This window comes from Equus przewalskii, chromosome 16 (genome assembly GCF_037783145.1).
Source record: "Equus przewalskii isolate Varuska chromosome 16, EquPr2, whole genome shotgun sequence".
NCBI classification, from domain to species: domain Eukaryota; kingdom Metazoa; phylum Chordata; class Mammalia; order Perissodactyla; family Equidae; genus Equus; species Equus przewalskii.
This window is the reverse complement of record NC_091846.1, coordinates 45,088,072-45,110,610: the sequence shown is the minus strand read 5'-3', so window position 1 is coordinate 45,110,610 and position 22,539 is coordinate 45,088,072. Positions and strand designations below refer to the sequence as shown.

The 22,539-nt window shown below is 33.8% G+C and overlaps 1 protein-coding gene across 1 annotated transcript in view; it reads left to right on the top strand.

The window, feature by feature from the left end:
* Positions 1–22,496, top strand: part of DACH1 (dachshund family transcription factor 1) — a 407,431-nt gene extending 384,935 nt beyond the window's left edge. Inside the window, exon 11 of the mRNA XM_008517937.2 lies at positions 19,806–22,496. Within this exon, the coding sequence (XP_008516159.2) occupies positions 19,806–19,843 (38 nt within the window). The 3' untranslated portion in view covers positions 19,844–22,496. The remainder of the gene's footprint in view (positions 1–19,805) is intronic.
* Positions 22,497–22,539: the final 43 nt, after the last annotated feature.

The following is a 22,539-nucleotide window of genomic DNA, read 5'->3' as shown; positions in this document are numbered from 1 at the left end:
TGTGGAGTAACTGCAGACTCTCTTAATTCATATATAATCATACTCCAGAGATAGTAAATCTTCAAACATAGTTCTACTTAAGCTTACTAATTACACCTATAAAACGATGAGTGATGGCTACAAATTATTGGATCTGACTCTCATTCTTTATTTCTCCCTGGGAGAAAGAACACTGGATGGGGAGATTGTAGACCATAAATTATTCCCATACATAATCAGGTGTGCTGTGTTTAACTTTGATTCCATACTGTAGTTTTACATTTACTTATGAAATTCCCATTTTAACAGATTAAGAGCTAATGATTTGATTTCCATGATAGAATGAAATTTACTGGTATTAATAACTTCAATGTCTTTATTTTTTCTTAACGGCTTATATTGGTTAATATTGGTTTTAGGTTTACCTTGTTCCAAGTTATCACAGTGTTTTGACTGGTTTTTATAAATTTCTCTAGCAAAGTTATTTGAGATGTCACAGTCTAGGCCTTATCCTTAGTTAAAGGATCAGGAATGAAGAGAAATTTTACAAATAAGAAAAGGTTAGCTGTAAGACAACAGGAATGGAAAGTTCATTCCTCTTCTAAACCCAACAGATGGCTCTGGGTTCCAGCCAAAGGCTGTCCAAGTGGGACCATAAGCTCAGTCCTCCCATATTTGTGTTCTGAGGGAACTCAGAAATATACATTTTTATGTAAAATTACGGATTTTTAAAAGTACTGTGGAATCCTGAAGAACATAAATGTTTATTTATGTACTATGATAATAGTAAGACAGAAAAAATTTCCCTCAGTCAAAAAAGCTCATAGTATATCAGATTATGTCAACACATAAACCAAATTGAAAATAACAATTAAATCACAAGTAAAGGAAACAGCTCTCCAAGTTTTTTAGTTTTATTTATTTTTTTGAATCTTTAAAAAATTTCCTTCTTTTTTTTTTTTTTGAGGAAGACTAGCCCTGAGCTAACATCCATGCCCATCTTCCTCTACTTTATATGTGGGATGCCTGCCACAGCATGGCTTGACAAGTAGTGCGTAGGTCCACACCCAGGATCCAAACCAGTGAACCCCACGCCACCAAAGCGGAACGTGCGAACTTAACTGCTGCATCACTGGGCCAGCTCCTCTCTGAGCTTTTTAGAATGGAAGCAATGACTTCCCCTAACTACTTTCATTTCAGACATACTTTTGAGATAGAATTTTGAGACCCACTTGCCCACATATTCCTTCAAATTTATGCAATTCAGGTTAATCCCGTTGTGTTAGGCACTTAAGTGGTATACTTATTGCAAAGGATTAAAAATGCTCAATTTTTTATTTTGCAAATTCTAATTATACTTCTTAAGTTATTAGAATGAGAAGCATTTAAAGAAATTGCAGAAGGTACTTTAAAGGGTTGATTAATTATATAATATAGCTCATTCACTTGCATTTCCCTAAGAATTCAGAATCAATTCTGGTTAACATATCCAAGTCTCAATGAATGAAAAGAGTGAAGTAAATGTGGTAGATAAAAAGAAAAATGTTAATGGCGTGGCACTCACATGCTTATGGTCTATCGTCTGCAATAAATTTCTTATAATTCTGGTCTTTTCCGGGTGGGACCTCTGAGATGTGTGATATATTTGCACTAACTTCCCAAGGGTTACAAGCAGCAGAATCAAAATGTGGCTATAAAAACTATTTCTCCATATCATATTATTCCATTATTTGCAGGTATTTTATTATCTTACAATGAGACTTTAAAATGCAGGCAAAATTCATCTAGTGACTTATTGCTTCTTGTTACACATTCTAATATAGGAAATGAGGGCAGGTGGTTCCACTGCACTGAAACGATTTGAGTTCAAACTAGACAGAAACCTCCTCACTGGCTCTCAAAAAGTTACCCTTGTAACTTCCAAATACAGGACATGGGATTGGTCATAACAAACCATGACTCACACACTAGCAGACCATCCAGCCGAAAGAAGTGTGGAGACACTAAAGAATATGAGTTATCATGTTAACAATAAAGCAAACTTCATGTTGGTCCAAAGCTGGGAATAGCGGTTAGCTTAGTTTCCACATTCTCTCATCTCATAATTTCACATCCACAACCAAATTCTCAACTGACTAATTCCCAAAATACTGATAGCATTTATCTACACACTTAAAATATTAGGAAGATTAATGCTTGAGTGCTAAGAAACATGCAAAAATTAGGTGAATATTTTTAGGATATTTATACACTGTAAATTTCAGTATAACTAGATTTTTGGGTATTTTTGTTTTAAGTCAATTAACAATTGATTTTCTAAATTAATGTTTAAATGCTTAGTTGGTGGGTAATTGCCTACTTTGATCTCAAATGCAGTTTTTAGTTGCCTTGCTTTGAATGGTATGTCAATGTGTAATTCTATTCGTTTGTGAGAAAATTAGAATACAAGCATTTACTTAAACCCAACAATTCACATAGAAAGGCTGTGAATTATCACAATTTGGCTCCTTTGCATGCTATTTTTACAAAACAAAGGAAATGCACAATTTTCCAATTATTTTCTTAATGTTAAATATGTGTAGTTAACAAAGAGGTGAAATTTTAGGTCATCATTCCAAATGTCTGGGCTTTTATATTTTAACACTTGTGGTAGTGCTTTAATATGAAATATTAAACAAACAACAAGTATGAGTGCAATTTCAGCAATATTCAATGGATCAAGGACTGTTTAGAATTCTGAGAGACTTGAAACTAGTGATTTTTATCATTGTTTTTTACTATTGGCAGCATTTGTGATTTCTGAATAAAATAAGTTAGCAATATGGTAGACATCTGAATATATAAATAATTATATAAATATATAAATTAGCCTTTTTTGCTCATCTCTGGGCTTAATTTTAATTTCAGTTTCTTCTTTACTGTGATTTTTGTCTTCTTGCTCTCTAAACCACTAACTGGAGGTCTACGTTTTCATATAGTTAGCCTAATAAATACAGAATATGAAGATATCTCATGAAGGAAAGTTCTGGAAGCTCCAAAATCATGAATTTAAGTTGTATTCGAACTTCAGAATTGCTATTCGTTTCTTTCAATTAAATATTTTTCATCTGATCTCTCTTCCTGAAACCCTTCTGACCATTGCAACTTCTTTAAAATCTTCACTGCTGTGTAAACTGGAGAAACATAGATGGACACACTCCTCCAACTTCGCTTTTAGACTGCTATCAACGTCCTCTTCGGAGAATCAGCTCATGAGCAGTTTGGGAGAACTAAGTTTAAAATTGCCAGTCTGTGAGAAATGAACGTCACTTTTGAAAATATATATAGCTTCTTGAATTTTCAAAGTCCACGTTTAGTCTTTTAAACACTCCACAGTCCCGCGTTAATGTTAAACAGTGTCCCGCATTAAAGTCGATATATTTGATTAAAAAGTTAAACTAGCATTTCTTAAAATCATCTGATTACAAAACATTTTTATTGAATTTAAAGTATAATATCTCATGGAATGAACTTTGGCAAACTGTTTATTGTAACCAATTCTTGGTAAATCTATTGTAACCAATTGACTTTAACAAATATTTATACACTTAAGTGCTGGGGCCAGAAAAAATGCAAAAGACGTATCTTTTATAAATTATTCATAATCTAGTGTGATATAGAGATATATAAATAATTCTGTTAAAATGCATGTTGAGTTCATTCCTACTGATAAAGCTGTGAGTGTCAAGGTGTTGTTCAGGGGTGATGGGTACTATAAGTCAAGTTTTATTTATATAAAAATATAAAATATTTATACAATAAATTTTTTATATGAAACAGGAATAATTTTAACAAATCAAAGTTTGGCTATATCATGTGTCTGCATATCTCTAGATTCAAAAACTAACGCACTCTATAAACATTTTAGGTAGTCATACTTTGAAGTTTTTCCAATGGAAATCATTTTTAACTTTGTTGTTTGTAAGAACTCATAAACACACTATTGGGAACATGTATCCAAGGCCTAAAATTAATTTCATAGATTAAATCTGAAATTTAGAAAATTTGATATTTTTTTCCTGAAAGATGTAAAAGATGTATTCCCTTTAATGAAGTATCACTTTGATCTAGTGCTTATGAAATGTAAACAAAGTACTTACACAGCACAAACAAAGCAATTAATTCCAGTTAGGTGATTGGTAAAGATTCATTCAAGTCTGGATGTATAAGTCTAAATCCTCTGAGAAGCTATATTATTAACAGATTTTATATAATTTTTGCAAATAGAGAAATAAATGTGATGGCTGCTTCTGAGTATGGCTTTGGGCAGATTCCTAAATAATATCTATTAAAATGAAAACCTGGCCCCACCTTGTTTTATATCTTAAATCGATATACTAAATCCTAAATCCAGTATAAATATTGCATAGGAGGTATTGCTATAGAGTGAGAATAAAGAAGTGAAGAAGGTAATGAATTCAGAAGTGAGGTAATGAGCATTCAAGTTCTGGTATTGTGCAAGGAATAAGTGGGAAGCTGCCTTTGAAATACAAGGGGAAAATCAAATTGTAGGACTTAGAAAACAGTCATTGGTAATTTGAAATAGGTAATCTAGGAAAGAGATCCAGGCTACAGGGGTTGATGATGAGTTTGGCTTGTTGCTGCTGAGTTCGATATAACAAGGGGGCATTTGGATAGAGTTGTAGAGAAAGCATCTGGGTGGATATGGAGCTGGTGCTTGAATGTGAGATGGTTTGAATATGAGGTCCAGACAAGAGAAACAACCTTGGGCACCAATAAAGGCTTATGTTGAAAATATAGAATCTTTTTTCATAATCTTGATATTGTCATTCTTCTGAAAAGGCTGGAGTATCAAGCCACCACTACCCAAGAAATAATAAGAGTAACAAATGCAACGTTGAGAAACAAAGTATGTTCAAATGGCTATGACTTAATACACTTCTGTAACATTTTACACCATCCTTATTTGTAATGAATGACCTAATTTAAAAAGAAATAGAGAAATATAATGTAGCTTTTTTTTAATGGCAGTTAGAAAGGATAGATTACTCAGTGTTGAATTTTGTCCATTAAAGTGAGTGAAATACAACTTGGACAAAAAAATTTACAGGGCTAGATTATATATATAAAATTAGAATAGAGAATGCTAAAAATACATAGTGGTATATTAGATAATTCATATTTTGACTTATTTATTTTTCATCTTTGTTGATTCTGCAGATTTTACCTGTGACAAACTGTCAATTCAACTCTTGCATTAAGAGACATGTATTTTTCATGATATTGTTTCATATGGCAATATGTTGGATACCAATCCTTTCAAGTAATCAAACTACATTGAATAGACTCATAAACAAAAAAGCAACAATAATTTACTCTCATTGTCAGCTTTTCCCTCTGATGCATAGATATTCTTTGCAATCATTTGAACAGTATAATACATTCTTATTTTGATGAAGAGAAAGTAAAAATTACACTTGTTCTTTAGTCTTGGTAAGTAAAGAAAAAATGCCCAGATAATAGTGTTCTGTATTATCACAACAAAGTGTGTGCTATACGAAAATAATACTAGTTCTACACTATATTTTAAGTTTAGAGAGCATCATGATTTTTCAATACATAAGGCATTTAGTAATAGAGTCATCAGGTCTGGTTAGAGTTGCAGCATTTAGAGAATTCTCATCCAAGCCCTGAACTAGTAAAGAACCGGACCAGTGAAGGAGGGCTGATAAAGTCGTGAACTCTTCCTATGGACACCATTATGCTACCAAAGACCTGATAGGAAAACAGGCAGTATTTATTATCCAAGATGTACAAGTTAGTATTCTTATAGCTATGAAAATAAGTTTCCCTAAAAAGAGATGGCACTGAAGTCTGTCCAATTGAAATGAATCAAGGATCTTAAGATAAAACAGGCACTCTTGGTTGAACAATTTAGTATTGTCCAAGTGCAACTGTGAACCAGCCCACAGAGGAAAAGTAGTACATAGTCCCTCTGGTAGGAAAATAAAGGTTTTATTATAAAGTGGCTTTGACATAAGCCTAGATGAGCTCCTTAAATTCATAATGCTTCTCGAAATCTAACCTTAATTCAGGATATAATGATCTACATAGTGACATAAGTTAATTTTATTCATGTCACAATTGCTAGTGATGGGAAAATAAGGCAATACTGACAGTAACCACAGCCACAAGCTATTAATTTTAATGGAAATTGTGGCCTATGTTACCGTGACCCAGGGCAGAATTTCACAGTGTGCCTAAAATATACATATATCAGCACTTATCTTTTTTCTAAATATATGCACATTTATTAAAATATGCTTTAAATGTTTGTTTGTAGAGTTTTTGTGTTTATTTTTTAAAATCGTATTAAAGAAATTTGGCAATCTCATGGAATTTAATATATGCTGAGAATAAATTGGAGCTTACAATAAGCATAAATTGCAAGTTAAGTCCGGAGTGCTCAGATGTTTCCTGAAATTCTTTGTGTCCACAGAGACAGAGACAATTTGTAAAATGCAAAGTTATCTATTAGCATTGCATATTTTTGTAAGAGCACACTTTGTCTCTTTTTCATTGCTTTCCGTTTTAGAAAGCGTTTAGTGTCTTTCATTTGTTACTGTTTGTGGCGGTTTTGTTGATATTTTCCTAATCAGTTTTCAAAAAATTATCTGTTTCTTTGAAAAACGTGGTATAATGAACAATGGTTTCATACATTGCAAAATACCAGATTTAACCAAAATTGAACGTGGCCAATCACCACTACCAAAAGTTCTGAGGAACGTTAAAAAGATTGGTTTCTTCTTCAAACTAGTACCTTTTTAGCCAGTTTCAATAGAAAAGTCTAGAATGGTTATTTTTCTTCTCTTGTCTTTCTTGGTAGTTCATTAAATGGTAACAACTTCAACAGTACAGAGCTATACAATTTCCTGCGATGGTTACTTCTGTCATATTGCATCAAATGATCTGATACAATCATTATTATTCTGAAACAAGTTTATATAAGGATTAGACTATTGACAATTATCATTTTTATTTCTGAGAGGACCATCATATATCATGAAATAAAATCATCAATCTTTAAGGAAAACTTATTTTTTTTATTCCCAGTAGAATCAAAGTACCCCAAGGTAATACAAGTACAGGTAATTTCCGCTTATCATGGACATATATATTTAATATATATGTATATGTATATAATATATATATTAAAAAACAAATCCTTTAAAAGTGTGAAAAGAAATATTCTGTGATTTAGAATAATTTATTCCATTAGTAGCAAATCATTGAGGGTTTTAGAAATTATTTTAATATAGTAAGATAACAAATATTGTACTGGGAAACATACAGGTTGGTTTTGCTGTTTCTCTGAAATGCAGGTAAGCTTACAAGAGAACTCATGAAGTGGCATTTGGCTTGGTGAGTTCACATGACCCAGAGTGGGGTTATCAATCTTTTCTGTGTTCCAGAAGAAAGCAAACTAAGGTATGCTAAAACATTGTAAATCACAAGAACTGAAATATTTTCTTGTGACATTGACCAGTGCATCTTTCTTACAAAGGAAAGAGTATTAATTATGTACTGTGGCACAACAAATTACTTCAAAGCTTCATGGTTTACAACATTTATTTCCTTGTAGTTTCTTTATGTACGGAATCTGGAAGTAGCTTAGTTGGGTGCTCTGCTTTGGGGTCTCTCCCAGACTGCAGTAAGGTGTTGGCAGGGGCTTCATTCATCTCTAGTGTCAACTGAGGCAGGATCTACTTCCAAACTCACTCATGTGGCTGTTGGCATGCCTCATATCCTCAAGGGTGTTGGACTGAGGGCTTCAGTTCCTTCCTGGCTATTGGCCAGAAGCCATCATCAGTTCCTTCCCACTTGGACACCCCATAGGGTAACTAAGTACATGGCAATCCCATTCATCAGATGAAGCAAGTGAAAAGATCGGGAGAGAGTGTCTGCCAGCAAGATGAAAGGCACGGTTTCTTATAACCTAATCTTGGAAGTGACTTCCTATCACTTTTGCCATGTTCTCTTCATTAGAAGCAAGTCACTAGAGACAGCTCACACTTAAAGGAGACGGGCATCACACAACGATGTGAATACTAGGATGCAGGGAGCAGTGCTGGCCATCTTAGAGGATTCCCACCGTAGAGAGCTATGTAGAAAATAAAATTGTCTAGTTACCTGGCAAGAATGGGATTGGAACAAGGAGTATTATATAATTAAAATATTTTATGGACTCAGGAATATCTAAAGGTAAACCAGATGCCCACATTCATTCTTCAAAGGTAACCTCATCCCTGGTTGGTACTTTAAAGGACATTTGCTGAAACTTACCTGATTATCTTTGCTTTCTCTAGGCTATATTTCTGGACAAACACTACTGATTCTCATATTCTTTCTTTAGATACGATAATTCAGTCAATATACTTTCTTGCCTGTTTGCTAGTCTGTTTCTTTAATATAACTTTGCACATCTCTGTACTGGACCCTTATGTGTTAAAGTGTAGTGCACAGAGGGCTACCTTATTTAATAGTTCTTGTATAGCAGTTACTGTCCTCATCCACATACTTTTGAGGATTCCATTAGGTAAGAGAAAAAGAAAAGCTATTTCCCACAAAAGAGTCATTTCTTTAGATAAAACAATTCTCAATTTGTTGAAAAAATTTGAGCTGTTTCATTGAAGTTTGTCATTTGTCAAGTTTAGAACTATCCCAGCATTTAGGTTCAGCATTGTATAAATATGTTAAATAAAGCTCTAGAGATTTAGAACTTTATTCACTCACAATTACTTCCTTAAACAACTATAACTTTATTAAAATTACTGAATTAGTCATGCTATAGAAAATAGAAAATGCTAAACTTTTAAAGAAAGATGATGATTTTTTCCTCCAAACTTAAAAGAAAATAACTAGGCTCTGACAAGAGCTGTCCTTCTAATTGCTCCCTTTAGTTTTTCCCCACAGATAACATATAAATTGATTCTGAAAACTCAATTTATTCACCGAGGATTTTGCCTATTTATTGCAGTTCTGAAGGTTAGGAATGCTGGATTTGAAAGATCCTATTTCCCTCCTCTGCAATATTTTATTTTATCAAATAAGGCATCACTTTTCTTCTATGCTTTGTTTTAATTAAGCATAGTAGATAATTGGTCCATTCATCATTCAGGTTCAGATATGCCCTCAAAGGATTTTTTCCTTCCATCTCTGTGTCTTAGTCTTCTTTCTCCCAGAAATGAATAAAAGAGTGGAGAAAGTAATGAAATTTCATTGTACTTTTCTTTGCTGAAATTGGGAGGTCTCACCTTCCAATCAGGACAAGATAACCTAAGTGCAAAGTACCCCATTCTCACTTGCTGGTACATTAACCACTCTGATGGTTTCTCACTCCTTACTAATGAATGCTTAATTAGAACACACACACAAAAATCCTTTACTAAAGCAGACCTACCAGCAATATAATTTTTCTTTATTTACAAAAACAAAACCCAACTTTTAAAGAGGTCTGTGCTCTGCTTTTTGTTTTTGTTTTTAAGAAACTTTAAAAAGATAACTTGTGTTCCAAACACAGTTAAACAGAACAGTAATTTCCTTATACCAACAAATGCACAGTAGCATACACAGTCCTAATTAACTAATAGGTAACAGTTAAGCAGACTTCATAAACTTTACAATTGTAAATTTACCATTAAAACATAATGGGCCAATATACCAGAAGACAACTTATATCCACACCTTCAGTCCAGTAAGTTTCGTGAACCTGAACCTGGTTTTTCTGGAGAAGTCTATTAAGCAAATCACTAAGCATCTTCTTACTATTCAATACTTGAATAGGACTTCTTAAAAGCCTTTTTGCTAGGCAGAAAACATATTTACCATGAGAATACTGCCCACTTAATCAGTGAAACAGTATATGTAGATAGTAGAGAGTGTAGGGCTTTAACCAGTTATTAATAAATATCTGATATGAGTGACGTATTAAAATTTTATTCCAGGGGCCAGCCTGGTCATGCAGCGGTTAAGTTTGCATGCTGTGCTTTGGCGTCCTAGGGTTCACCAGTTCGGATCCCCTGTGAGGACCTACACACCATTTATCAACCAATGGTGTGGCAGGCATCCCACATATAAAGTAGAGGAAGATGGGCATGGATGTTAGCTCAGGGCCAATCTTCCTCAGCAAAAAAAAGAGGAAGATTGGTGGCAGATGTTAGCTCAGGGCTAATCTTCCTCAAAAAAATAATTTTTATTTCACTTAGGCCAACTATTTAATTTTTTTTTTTGAGGAAGATTAGCCCTGAGCTAACATCTGCCACCAGTCCTCCTCTTTCTTTTTGCTGAGGAAGACTGTCCCTGAGCTAACATCCATGCCCATCTTCCTCTACTGTATATGTGGGACTCCTACCACAACATGGCTTGCCAAGTGGTGCCATGTCTGCACCCGGGATCCAAACCGGCAAACCCTGGGCTCCCAAAGCAGAACCTGTGAACTTAACTGCTGTGCCACCAGGCCGGCCCCCAACTATTTAATTTTTAATTTGCATTTGAAAAAAACTTAGAAATGTTCAAAAAATTAAAACTCTCATACATCATTTAGGAAGATTCATCTCATTAATAAATTGCTCCCATATGGTTTATAATTTTCTCTCTCTGCATAGTGTTTTCTGAAACATTTAACAGTAAGATATAGAAATCATGGTCTTTTACCTGTTATATTTACCCATACATATTTCAGGGGGTATTTACTAAAAATAAGGATCTTCTCTTACGCATCAACACAGTATATTTATCAGCTCAGTAAATATTTCATTGACACCATACTTTTATTTAATCTGACATCAAAATTCTAATTTTGTCCTTTGACCCAATCATGTCCTTCATAAGCATTTTTTATAGCGTTACTGAATCCAAATTAGGATCACATATTATATTTAGTTGTCATTTATCTTTAGTCTCTTTGATCTTAAGCATTTCCTTGGCCTGTTAAAAAAGCTTATAAAATTGACATTTTCTGAAGAATGCAGTCTTAATAGAACATTCCTCATTTTGCAGCTGATGTTTCCTATGATTAGACTTAGCTTGTGTATTCTAAGCCAGTATAGTACACAAGTAAAGTTGTGTTCTTCTTGGGGTATAACATCCGGGGCATATAATACCCATCTTCCCCTCATTTTGTGATGTTAGTTTTGATAGTTCATCTGTATATTTTTATTGAGAACTTGCTAGGTTCCAGACAATATTTAAGGTGCTAGAAATACACACTCATATGTTATGTTATCTGCTCTTAAGGAAACTATAGCCAAACTTTAATCAATTTCTCTAGGATAGTGAAGCTTTATAAGTGTTGGCATAGTGAAAACAACTTGGGGGAGACAAGAGTTTGGATCCTATGACAGGTGATTGTGACAACACTTAAGTTCCAGTAATACAATGTGTGGGATCCAAACTCTGCCTTCATGAATATGGGCTGATTGTTCATGACTAAAAAGTGTTGTCAGAGGGCTAATGTCCTAACGTTAAGCACAGAATTGCTTGTTCCCTATTGCAATAGACAAACATAGATAATTGATGATAATTTTTTTTTTTATCAATTTTGCTTGCCTGTGGTTATGGAGATATGGTTTTAAGAAGATTTAATTCTCAAATAGACATCAATTCATAGAACTATAGGGTGTAGTTGGGGAAGATTCTTGAATTACAGAATAAAAGATCGTTAATACCTAGCAAAACAGGAATACCCAGTACAGCCAGCCCTGGTGGTCTAGTGTTTAAGATTCAATGCTTTCAGCTTTGCGACCCAGGCTCATTTCTCAGTCAGGGAACCACATCATCCATCTGTTGGTCATCATACTGTAGTGGCTGCATGTTGCTGTGGTGCTGAAAGCTATGCCACAGGTATTTCAAGCACCAGCAGGGTCACCCATGGTGGACAGGCTTCAGTGGAGCTTCCAGAATAAGACAGACTAGGAAGAAGGAACTAGTCACCCACTTCCAAGAAATTGGCCAAGAAAACCCCATGAAGCAGCAGAACATTGTCTGATATAGTGCCAGAAGCTGAGAAGATGGCACAAAAAGACCGGGAAGGGTTCCATCTGCTGTCCACAGTGTAGCTGGGAGTGGGAATTGACTCCACAGCACTAACGGCAACAAAAGCAGGATTATCTTAACCTTTGGTAGTAAATTCCTCTTTGCTCACAGAGAGCATCAACGTCATAGTATTGAGCCTAAAATTCAGGCAAAGGGCCTTTTCTTTAAGATATAACAAGAATGTCACTTCTCAGAGGAACTTAGATACTGTAAGCTGGTTTAACCTTTTGGGAAGAGTATTTTGCCTGGGGCTGTATTTGACTAAATAACTCAGAGCCAGCTAAGATTAACTATAGCCATCTGCAGACCTTCAAATGCCTTCTCTTCACATTCTTCAGTTCAGCTTTCATTACTGGTTTCTCTGTTTTGCCCCCCATTTAGAAAGAATGTTGTGATTAGATCAGCTTGCCCATTCTGCTTCCACAATACCTAAAGTCTAGTTCCACCTGCTTCAAATTGTCAAAGCTCTGGTCTCTCCTCAATTTTTGTGGTTACCTAGAGTCTGATACAAAGTCCCTACCATGGAAAGGACAGGCATTCACTTTCACTGTCGTTGTCGAAAAACACCGTTACCTTTCAACCTGTATATTATAGCTTTAGATGATCTTCTGTTCTCAGAACATGTTTTAAACTGGACTGTATGCACTTTCTTCTTTGAAGAAAACTGAAAAATATGTAACAGCAGTTCTTGATTATAATTTTTTTGTCTTCAATATTAGCCAAATCAAGAGCTTTATTTCATACTAGCCTTGTAATAAAACATGATATTATCTACTCTTATTTCAAATGAGCTGGGCTGTATTAGTGTATAAGGTAATCCATTACCTATGGCTTGTACTAGTATATTCGGATCATATAGACAGAATACCATTGTTGTTGTGCTCTCTTACACACAGTCTGTGCTCACTGTCTAGAATAGCACCAGGTACTTATGCAGAAAGCACTCCAAAGGGCTATTGGTTCTAGTCCTCTCTCACTTTGACCCAGTCTGTGGGCCTTAGCTTCTGTAGCTATATCCCTGAATTACATAAAGTTCAAAATCTGTCACAACTTTTCCAGTTTTTACTTTTTAATTGTATTTGACACAACCTTGAATATAACTTCTGGAAATCACTTACACTGTTATTATCTGCATTTCAAGAGAAGAAATGATATTTACTTAGTATCCTCTTGTAAAAGGGCCTGTGCTGAACATCAATCTCTCTTAAAATATTTCTCATGTTAAATGTCGACTTTGTGTCTCTGTTTCTTTGCTTTAGCAGTAGCAGAATGTTCTTACTCTAAATATAAAATTATAAAAAAAGCAAGAAACAATATTTTCTTTAATTAGCTTCTTCCTTTGGGGGTTTTAGAAGAGGGGTTATGACTTGACAAAGATCCTTCCCATCTGTTCCTGTTTGTTTGCTTTTATTTTGACTTCCTTTCCTTGTCTTATCAAATATCACATGAATCATTAACATTTGTTTTCATCGTTTGTTTTGGTTTCCCTTTCTTCACATGATTAAGACATTATGTGGAGAGAGGCTCAAAGCTACTACATTTCATATTAACCTAATATTCTTTAAGTAAATATTAAACTTTCTAGATATATGATCTTATATGTTTACCTTCTGTTATATTAATATTTTCCTCAGCTCTTGGAGTAGTTAGATATGTGCTCATACAGCCATTTTGTGAAAGCAGCAAACTTTGTTAGATTACAGGTGTCTGGATATAAGTTTTGAACAAATAGATGCCATTTTTAATAAAGCTACTTCCTAAGAGGAAATGTAATTTATTAAGCCTTTTGTGCAAAAGACATGTAAGAGATCCTTGTGGATGTTTGCAAGAGAGTTCTATTCAAAACTGGAATATACGTCTATTTGCATATTGTGTGATACCTTTCATTAGCATACTCCCTTGTTAATTATTTCATGTAATTTTCATACAATGAAAGAATTGGATTTCTGGTGTCACTCAACTAAGCAATTTGAAATTGTTCTAATTTATATGTCATCTTCTAATAGGAAATCTTGTTACATAATGTGATTAATTTTGAGCAAATTTCATTAGTTTTTAAAATAAATGATCAAGGTATCTAATATTCTAGTTTTACATATGGAACAAAAGCTAAATTATATATTTGTCTATATGAATTGGACACAACGAATAGCTATATATAATAATACCTGCAAAAACATTAAATCAAAACAGTGAACTTAATACTCAAACACAAAACAAAGCTAGAAATTTTCTGGTAGAGTCCCCATTTCTCCCTCCTTAGCCATAGCAAATAAATAACATATAGAATCTAATACTTAATGATTTGATTTGATGGTTTCAACTTTAATATTAAAACCCGAGGTCCATTTTTAGAAGGAATTTAAATTTTTTTCTTCAACTCATAATCTGTAGATCTAAATCTGCCTAATAACAATAAACAGCATAAAAAATTCACACCTGCAATAAACTATTCCTTGATCTAGATACTTTCTTATATGCCAAATTATCTCTGTAAGCATCAAATCACAGTGAACTTTGGAACTATTAAGAATTTGTAATTTAAATAGTTTCACTCAATCCCTACTCCCAAATGCTTTTAATGAGAACAGACTTTTTAATTAAATACTCCCATGCACAACGTGTAGCTTGATGATTTTTCTGTCACATCAACCTCCCTACAAAAGCAAATAATCATTGTGTCAAAGGAAGATATTTCTTTTGAAACCAAATTATCAGAATTCTAGTTCTGATTTTACTTTGTTCAGTTGAGACTCTACACACTAAAAGGAAGGCCCTGTCTCTGGGAGGATGGCGAGGAATAGATCCACAAAGCAGGGAGACTGATGGTATTGAGGTGTTCAAGAGTCAGTCCCTTCCTCTCCAAGTCAGAGACAACATATTTCTCCTCTAGTGATAGTCCAATTGCTTATTAGAGGAAAGTGACATTAGAGGAATGGACACAAAATTTGGATTCACACAAATATCAAATCATGGTGTTTCCATTTGCTAGCTCTGTGAAAATGTGCAAGACACTTCATATTTTTGAGCCTTAATAGCCTATTTGTAAAAGACACTAAGAGTACTTATTTTGCTGAGTTCTTGGGAAGTTCAAACTGGAAATCTATAAAACACCTTGAACACAACAGATCCTCAGAAAATACTAGCTATACTGATAATGACCATTCTTGCCTTTTTTGCTACTTTACTTAAAGAAAAGTTTTCAAGAAATGTTTTGAGACGTCAAGGAATAATTGTTTGGTAAACCCGGCTCAGTATCAGGAACAAATAGGGAAAATATTTGGAGGGGGCCAACATATGCAGAAATAAGTAAAGATGATATAAGAAGTGGTGGATAGGTGAGAGATTATCTAGTTACAAGGTAAATACAATGCACAAAGGACAGCCCTTAAAACAAAACATGTGAATAAGCCCTCTGAGCTTCCAGATGGAAACAACACACCTCTGACTGATAAAGTCTTAGCCACAGAAACACTCCGGGGATTCCATGATCTCCATCCTGTAGCTTGTTTTCGCAGGGCCTTCTCTATGGCCCCATGGCTTTGCTGTTTGAAGAATCAGGGAAGGAAAGCATTGGAATCATTATTATATAACATAAAAACACAGCCCGGTTTGTGTCATGGGCCCATAGACCCTTCCTAGCACCCTTGCCATTCAACTTTCACTTAGGTGGTTTGTTATGTGGCTCTTGGCTGTGGGCTGCAGGACCAATATAACTTCTCTGGAACAATGTAAAATTAGATAAAACTTTTTTTGCTTACAGATTTTGAATTACCTATAAGTATGTTTCAATAAGGATGACAAAATTGTAAAGTAGAATTGCTTTGAAAGTTAGGCTCTGTAGACAAAGGGAGACAGAGTGACTCTTCTAGGATCTGTCTATGCCTGGTCTATTTCTGCTTCCAGTTCATTCTAAGGCAGATAATCTCTGATGTATACGTATTATTTAATCACAGAAATGCCTTAACTATAGCAGGTGGGATCTGTTTTATAGCTGGCATCTTTAATGCTTGATGCATTTGTCCATCTGTCAGGAACAATAGTCAAAAATTAAATAGCAGACATTTACTAAAAGTGGAATTATAGCAGATCAGATACTGAGCTATAAATATAATGTATATAATTTTTATAAATATATTTTATATATGGTTTATGGTAAAGATACTTACAAAATAATAATTATTGTCATATTTTTAAAATGAGTATAGTTTTATTTTAAAATTAATCTCAGACATTAAAATTTCTAACATGCTAATTATTTTTTATGTGGGCATATTGATTAATTTCTCTATCCAAAAGTTTAACATTTAAGACTATATTAAAACTTTTAAGGTAAGCATCATGCTAAAGCATTCTCATTCTAATATTGTTGGGAAAAGAAATATGGCTGCTGCTTTCATGGGTCTCACCATGCAGTAGGCTCCCCATATGGAACTTCAAAGTGAAACAAGTACAATGGAGTTAATTCTTAGGGTGCTTGTATGGGAGAATAAATAGGGGAGCTCTATTTAGAGAAGTTCAATAGCAGGGAGCAGAAAAGCAAGAGAGGAGGGAGGAGGTACTTATCTTCTAGGCTTCTAGAAGGAAGAACAGGCCTGAATACTCCAATGCAGTACAGAGCTTGGTGTGCTGTAGAATGCAAAGGAGAGCCAGGGTCAAGGAGTGAGGGGAGAGTGGTAATAGATTAAGATTAAAGAGGAAAATCAATACAAAATTATGCAACATCTTGTAGACCTTGGTGAAGAATTTGGCTCCTCGATCTTTTAAAACAATTGTCCATACTTAATGGACTCTTTTTATATATCCACTCTTTGCTACTAGATTCTTTCTACATTATATGCTGTAGACATCACAAAAGATTAGAAAACTATTTTTTCAAGACTTTAATTTTTTTCTTTAATGTACAAAGATTTTAAAAATCCATAGTGAGCACTGAAATGTTAGTTTTGAACAAATTATTACTTTTCCACAGATATTGGGAAGGATCTCACTTAATGGAACTTGAATTTTGAGCAAGTTGAGAATATCTCTCTTCTCTGTTTCCAATTCTAGGAATCATTGTCTATTTTTAAAAAATAAGAATTGGAATGATACTCTTAACATAATTGAATAGATTATAAGAATAATGAGATAATTGAAAGCAGAGAGAAGTAGGGATAAATTCATGAAAGACTAAAAATTAGAAAACTTTGGTAAAACTATCAGCACTCTACTTCTTCAGTTATCTCTAGATCCTATTATTTACTAGATTTTTAAAAAAATACATTGCTTTATGTAGAAAAATTATTAGGATCAAAATTAATTTTAAAAAGATTCTATTTTTAGCCACATCGTACCAAGTATATGAAAGATTGAAGTTTATTTTTATAATATCAAGTTTATTAGGTTTATTTACAAAGTGAATAATTGAAACTCCTGCTAAGCTGAAATTAGAAGTAGTTATATATTAGTACATTTATATAATGTAAGTAAGAAAAAGCATAGTTTTTCCCACAGGTGGGTGCAATCAAGCCAAGCAAATGGAAGAAATCATGCCATGTTCCATGCAAAAGCAATAAACATTTCAGAATATGTTAATATGGTACTGTCATAGCCTTACTTAGAAAGAAATGTTCACCAAAATTATATGGTTTTAGGGGCCAGCTCCTGGGCTGAGTGGTTAAGTTCGCGCGCTCCGCTGTGGCAGCCCAGGGTTCAGATCCTGGGCGCGGACATGGCACCGCTCGTCAGGCCACATGGAGGCGGCGTCCCACAAGCCACAACTAGAAGAACCTGCAACTAAAATACACAACGATGTACAGGGGGGTTTGGGGAGATAAAGCAGAAAAAAAATTTATATGGTTTTGATATTGATATTTGAATAATTCTTGATATAGGAAGTTCGTATATTTATTGAATATTACAATAGCTACTGCTGAGCTCTAGTAATATTTAATGTTAATGAGCCTATCGTTAGGGGCCAAGAAGGTGAAATATTTTTAGACCACATATGTAGGGTGGTTATCCAGCATAGTTTTTGTATGCCTTTGAGTCATCGTTCAAAAACAGAGTTCAGTAGGATTAGTAATATACTTTCACTGGTGAATCTTAGATTATATCTTATATCCAAAGGTGTAGGCTATTTAGGGGGAGCAGATTTTCACTGTGATTATTAGATGTTTCATATATTAAGAATAAATCTGATGTATGATCATTGAACTGGAAAACTAAGAATATTTAGAGACTTTCAAGTAATTGTTATCATTACCCTTAAAGTTGAACTGGATTAATTTTACAGAGCAGCTAATACTTGACACACCTTATTAGAAATTAGCCAGAATGAGACCAATCTCATCGACTTTTCTGCCCACGTTGTTGAGGGCAAGTGGTGGATTTTTGGATATTGACAATATAAGTTAAATATATGTATATTTTAATGTATTTCAATGTTTCACTATCTACTTTTTGTAAATTACATGAAACCTATCTCTGATTCATTCATTCATTCATTCAACACATATTTATTGAACATAGACTAGATGTTTGGGACATATCAATGAGCAAAACATTACCTTCATGACATCCTGGAGATGATATTCCAACTGTACAAATTAGGCTACGATGTAACATGTGATAGGAATATAAAATTTGGACAAGCCAATATTTCTATAAAGTAAAAAACGTTGGTTTTATGACCTTTACTAATTACTATATTTACTACAGGTTATGTCAAAGCACTCAATTAACTTTGTGTTGAAGGTGAGATCTGCAAATACTTAGACTATTTTTTCTATTTCCTGAATTTACTATAGGTTATTTCTGTTTCCCTATATTTTAATTCTTGAAGGTACCAGACATTTTGCAAACATTTACATGGCAATATGCATTTTTTAAAAATCTTTGGAAAACTTTCCTTTTCCCATTATCTTTTACTATAGGTGTTAAAACTTGAAATTTAGACATATTTTACACAAATACATCAAAAGTTTAGACCACACCAAAAAGTGGACAGTTTAGAGGGTGTTATATTTGAGAAATAGGCTTATGTTTTGTTTTTCCTCTGGATTTTTAGTTTATCATTCCTTTATCTGCTTTATTCGAATGGGTTTATTGAATGTATCCAAGATTTGATTTACTTTTCTTTTTCCCCTGTGTGTTTCTCAACTGGTAAAAATTGAGTAATATATTTCCAACTTAGCATTTAATTGTTTTGGTTAATCTCAATTGAAGGGGGACAGGCTATAGTTCATTGAGAGTGATGAAATAACCTAGGTGGCTTTCACCTAAATATCAACAAATGTGCACAATAGTTACATTACATGGTATATTTAACAACACTGCTAAGGAGTAAGGTGGGAGCTAAGTCTTTCGTGATGAAGATACACCTGAGTGCGTTCAGAGAAAATTTGGTTCTGCAAGCTTGGAGGAAGTAATTGTCATTCAGCAGAAATCAACTAGCCTTGCATATCAGTGAAACACACGTGCATACTCTTATCTATTTTCTGAGTGCTGTGGAACTGATATCAAAATAGCAAATATATATTTATGAGAACTAGAAATGCTGTATTCTTTTCAACCACATGAACTCAATGTAATTATGAAATTAACTTTGAGAATATGTGAAAAATGTTGCTTCCTAAACAGGTGAAGATAGAATAAAACCCACAAATTTTATATCAGCCTATGTAATTTTTACATTCACATTTGTCCCCCAAATGTCATGTCATTAATTATTTTTTATTGTTCATTTTTAGATGGAAGACTGTATTTGAAAACTACTGTCATGTACTGAATCTTTCCTGTTGAAGAAATCCATGTTATAGTAAAGAACTTTGCAGTCAGACATTCGTCATTGGAAAGTTTGGAAAAAATAAAGTCCTTTTAAGGGAACTTCCTCAATTTTGTGTATTAATGTTCTTTAAAAGTTTAAGTATTCTACAAAAAAAGAAAGTTTCCTCCATTGATTTTCACCTGTGGTTCATACCAGAGACCTGAGAATGTTTGTAAATGTACAAGTGTCAAACTTCTTACCATTAATACCTGCAACTTTGCTGCTGGACACTTGGATACAGAGTTAAAGGCAGGTCTGAATAAGACCCAGCTTTGTTTTTTTAATGGAATGAACCATTTTCCTCTTCTGAAAATTCTGTATCTGAGCACATCAGGAGACTCTTGTGGCAGTGGTCACCCAGACTTACAGAATCACGCCCTCCAGAAACCAGCAAGAACGCTTAGAAATGAACTTGCAGAGGGCATAGAGGATTCCTTAAAAAATCAATAAAGTAAAGAGTAATATTCTGTTACATTCAATTTTAAACTCTCTAATTGTGGGTTTTCTCCTGAAGATTTTTTTCACATACTTTCCAAAAGACCAACAAATGGATGCTGACAACAACCCAGTGAATTACATTTTGCATATCTGAAAAGAAGCATTGAATATAAGCCAAGAGGTTTCACTGAAGGTCTTTTTACCTAAAAAAAGAAGTAAATGTAACATTTTCATTCCAAACTGGTAGTGGTATATAGAATTAAAATAGTAATGATGCTTCTTATTCAAACTGTTGGTCACATGTACAGTATATAAACATAAAACATACAAGGAAGGTATTATGTATGCAGTAGTATACTAGAGTTTAGGAAAATGAAAATTTTAGAAAATACGTTTTGTCACCCTGTTGGTCAGAAAGACACCTTTCTGGTTTTAACGCATGCAGGCATGTAAATATTTGTCTGGAGTCACAGTATTAATGAATGAGATCTTAAGCATCTGGTGACATCAGAATTCTGTGCCAGCCACTTTTATTTGTATATTGAACCCTAGTTAGTGCCCCAAACTGCACTATTGAGAATGGATCGTGGCTGAACAGTAAATCAAAACACCAGAAATATTTTTATATGTTAATGTCATATTATGTTAATGTTGCTGAAAAACAAAACCTAACAAACCCTTGATGTATCAGTCCAATACCATGTAGCGCGGAGTGATAAAGTTAAAATGTGTTGTGCTTCCCACCCTGGTCAGAGGGAAGGGTGCCTACGTGTTATTTTCACTGTCTTTTTGAAAGTTACAGTATGTGCGTTCACTTTTGTGCAGAAACTGGAAGTAAAGCTGCAAACAGTGCTTATTACATGCTGAAGTTACCTTCTCTTTGTTTTTCCATACCTGGAGTTACACCTTTAAAGACTGATATTGTCAGTCAGTAGAGTCGGTTATGATTTTGCTGTCATCTTAAAATTATGATCATAACGTTATTTATTACCGTAAACAGCAAAACCTTAAATGTCTAAGAAAACTAGTTTTAAAATGATAGTTCTGATTGGGTATTAATTATTTGGTTAAGAAAAAAATTAAAATTATAGATACTCCGGCACTAAGCTTCTATAGTTTTTAGGTCTTCCTTGCAATACTGGAACATATTTCTTTTGTGTAGCTCTCTATTAACCAGCCAAGTCCATTTTTTACTACAATAAAAGGTTATATATACAGTTCCTATTTTAGCTTGCTTAAAAGGGAGCAATATTTTTATTTAAAATACTGTTAGTAAATGCTTTGTAGAAATTTGGTTTTCTAAGCATAGCTCCTCCAGAACCATCTTTTGTTGTTTAAGCATGAGAGATTCTATTCTTTGTTGTATGTCTTTCTTGTTTATCCCTGTATGCAGTTTTTAAAGGATTACAACACTTAAAATTGGAGGGATTTGTGGCAAGCTTTTCAATCATACATCTTTTGAAATATTTGTTGAAAAGCCTGCAACTTACATCAGCAGTAGAATCAGCCATTGCTCCACTCCTTGCATAGAGTCACTTGATAAGTAGGTTAAATAGTTTTAAAATACAGACTTTCAAGACTTTTGAGAATGCTTTAGTGTTGGGATCGATATAAAGGAAATTTTAGCAAGGAATAAAGAAAAAAGCTATCAGCTATATGCTAAGAGAGAGTCTTACTAACATGTTGTAAATATGACAATTCATGAAATGTTATTTGAAGTCTGTAACTTAAGTTTTTTTGCCCCTTTTTTAGTTATACAGGTTGGTTTGAAATTTGTTTTTTGGTATAAACAAGTAAAATTGTGCCCATTTTATGGTTTCCATGCTTTTGTAATCCTAAAAATATTAATGTCTAGTTGTTCTATATTATAACCCCATTTGCGCTCTATGCAAGCCCTTGGAACAGAACATACCCATCTTCATGTAGGACCTATGAAAATTGTCTATTTTTATCTATATATTTAAAGTTTTCTAAAAATGATAAAAGGTTATTACGAATTTTGTTGTACAAAATCTGTACAAAAATCTGTTTTTACATCATAATACAAAAATTGGAAATTTTTCTATGGTAGCCTAGTTCTTTGAGCCTGGTTTCAATGTGAGAACCACGTTTACTGTTATTGTATTTAATTTTCTTTTTCTTTTCAACAATCTCTAATAAAACTGTCTGAAATCTCCCTGTGACTTTATTTACAGTTCGTCTTTATTAAATTTTGTGAA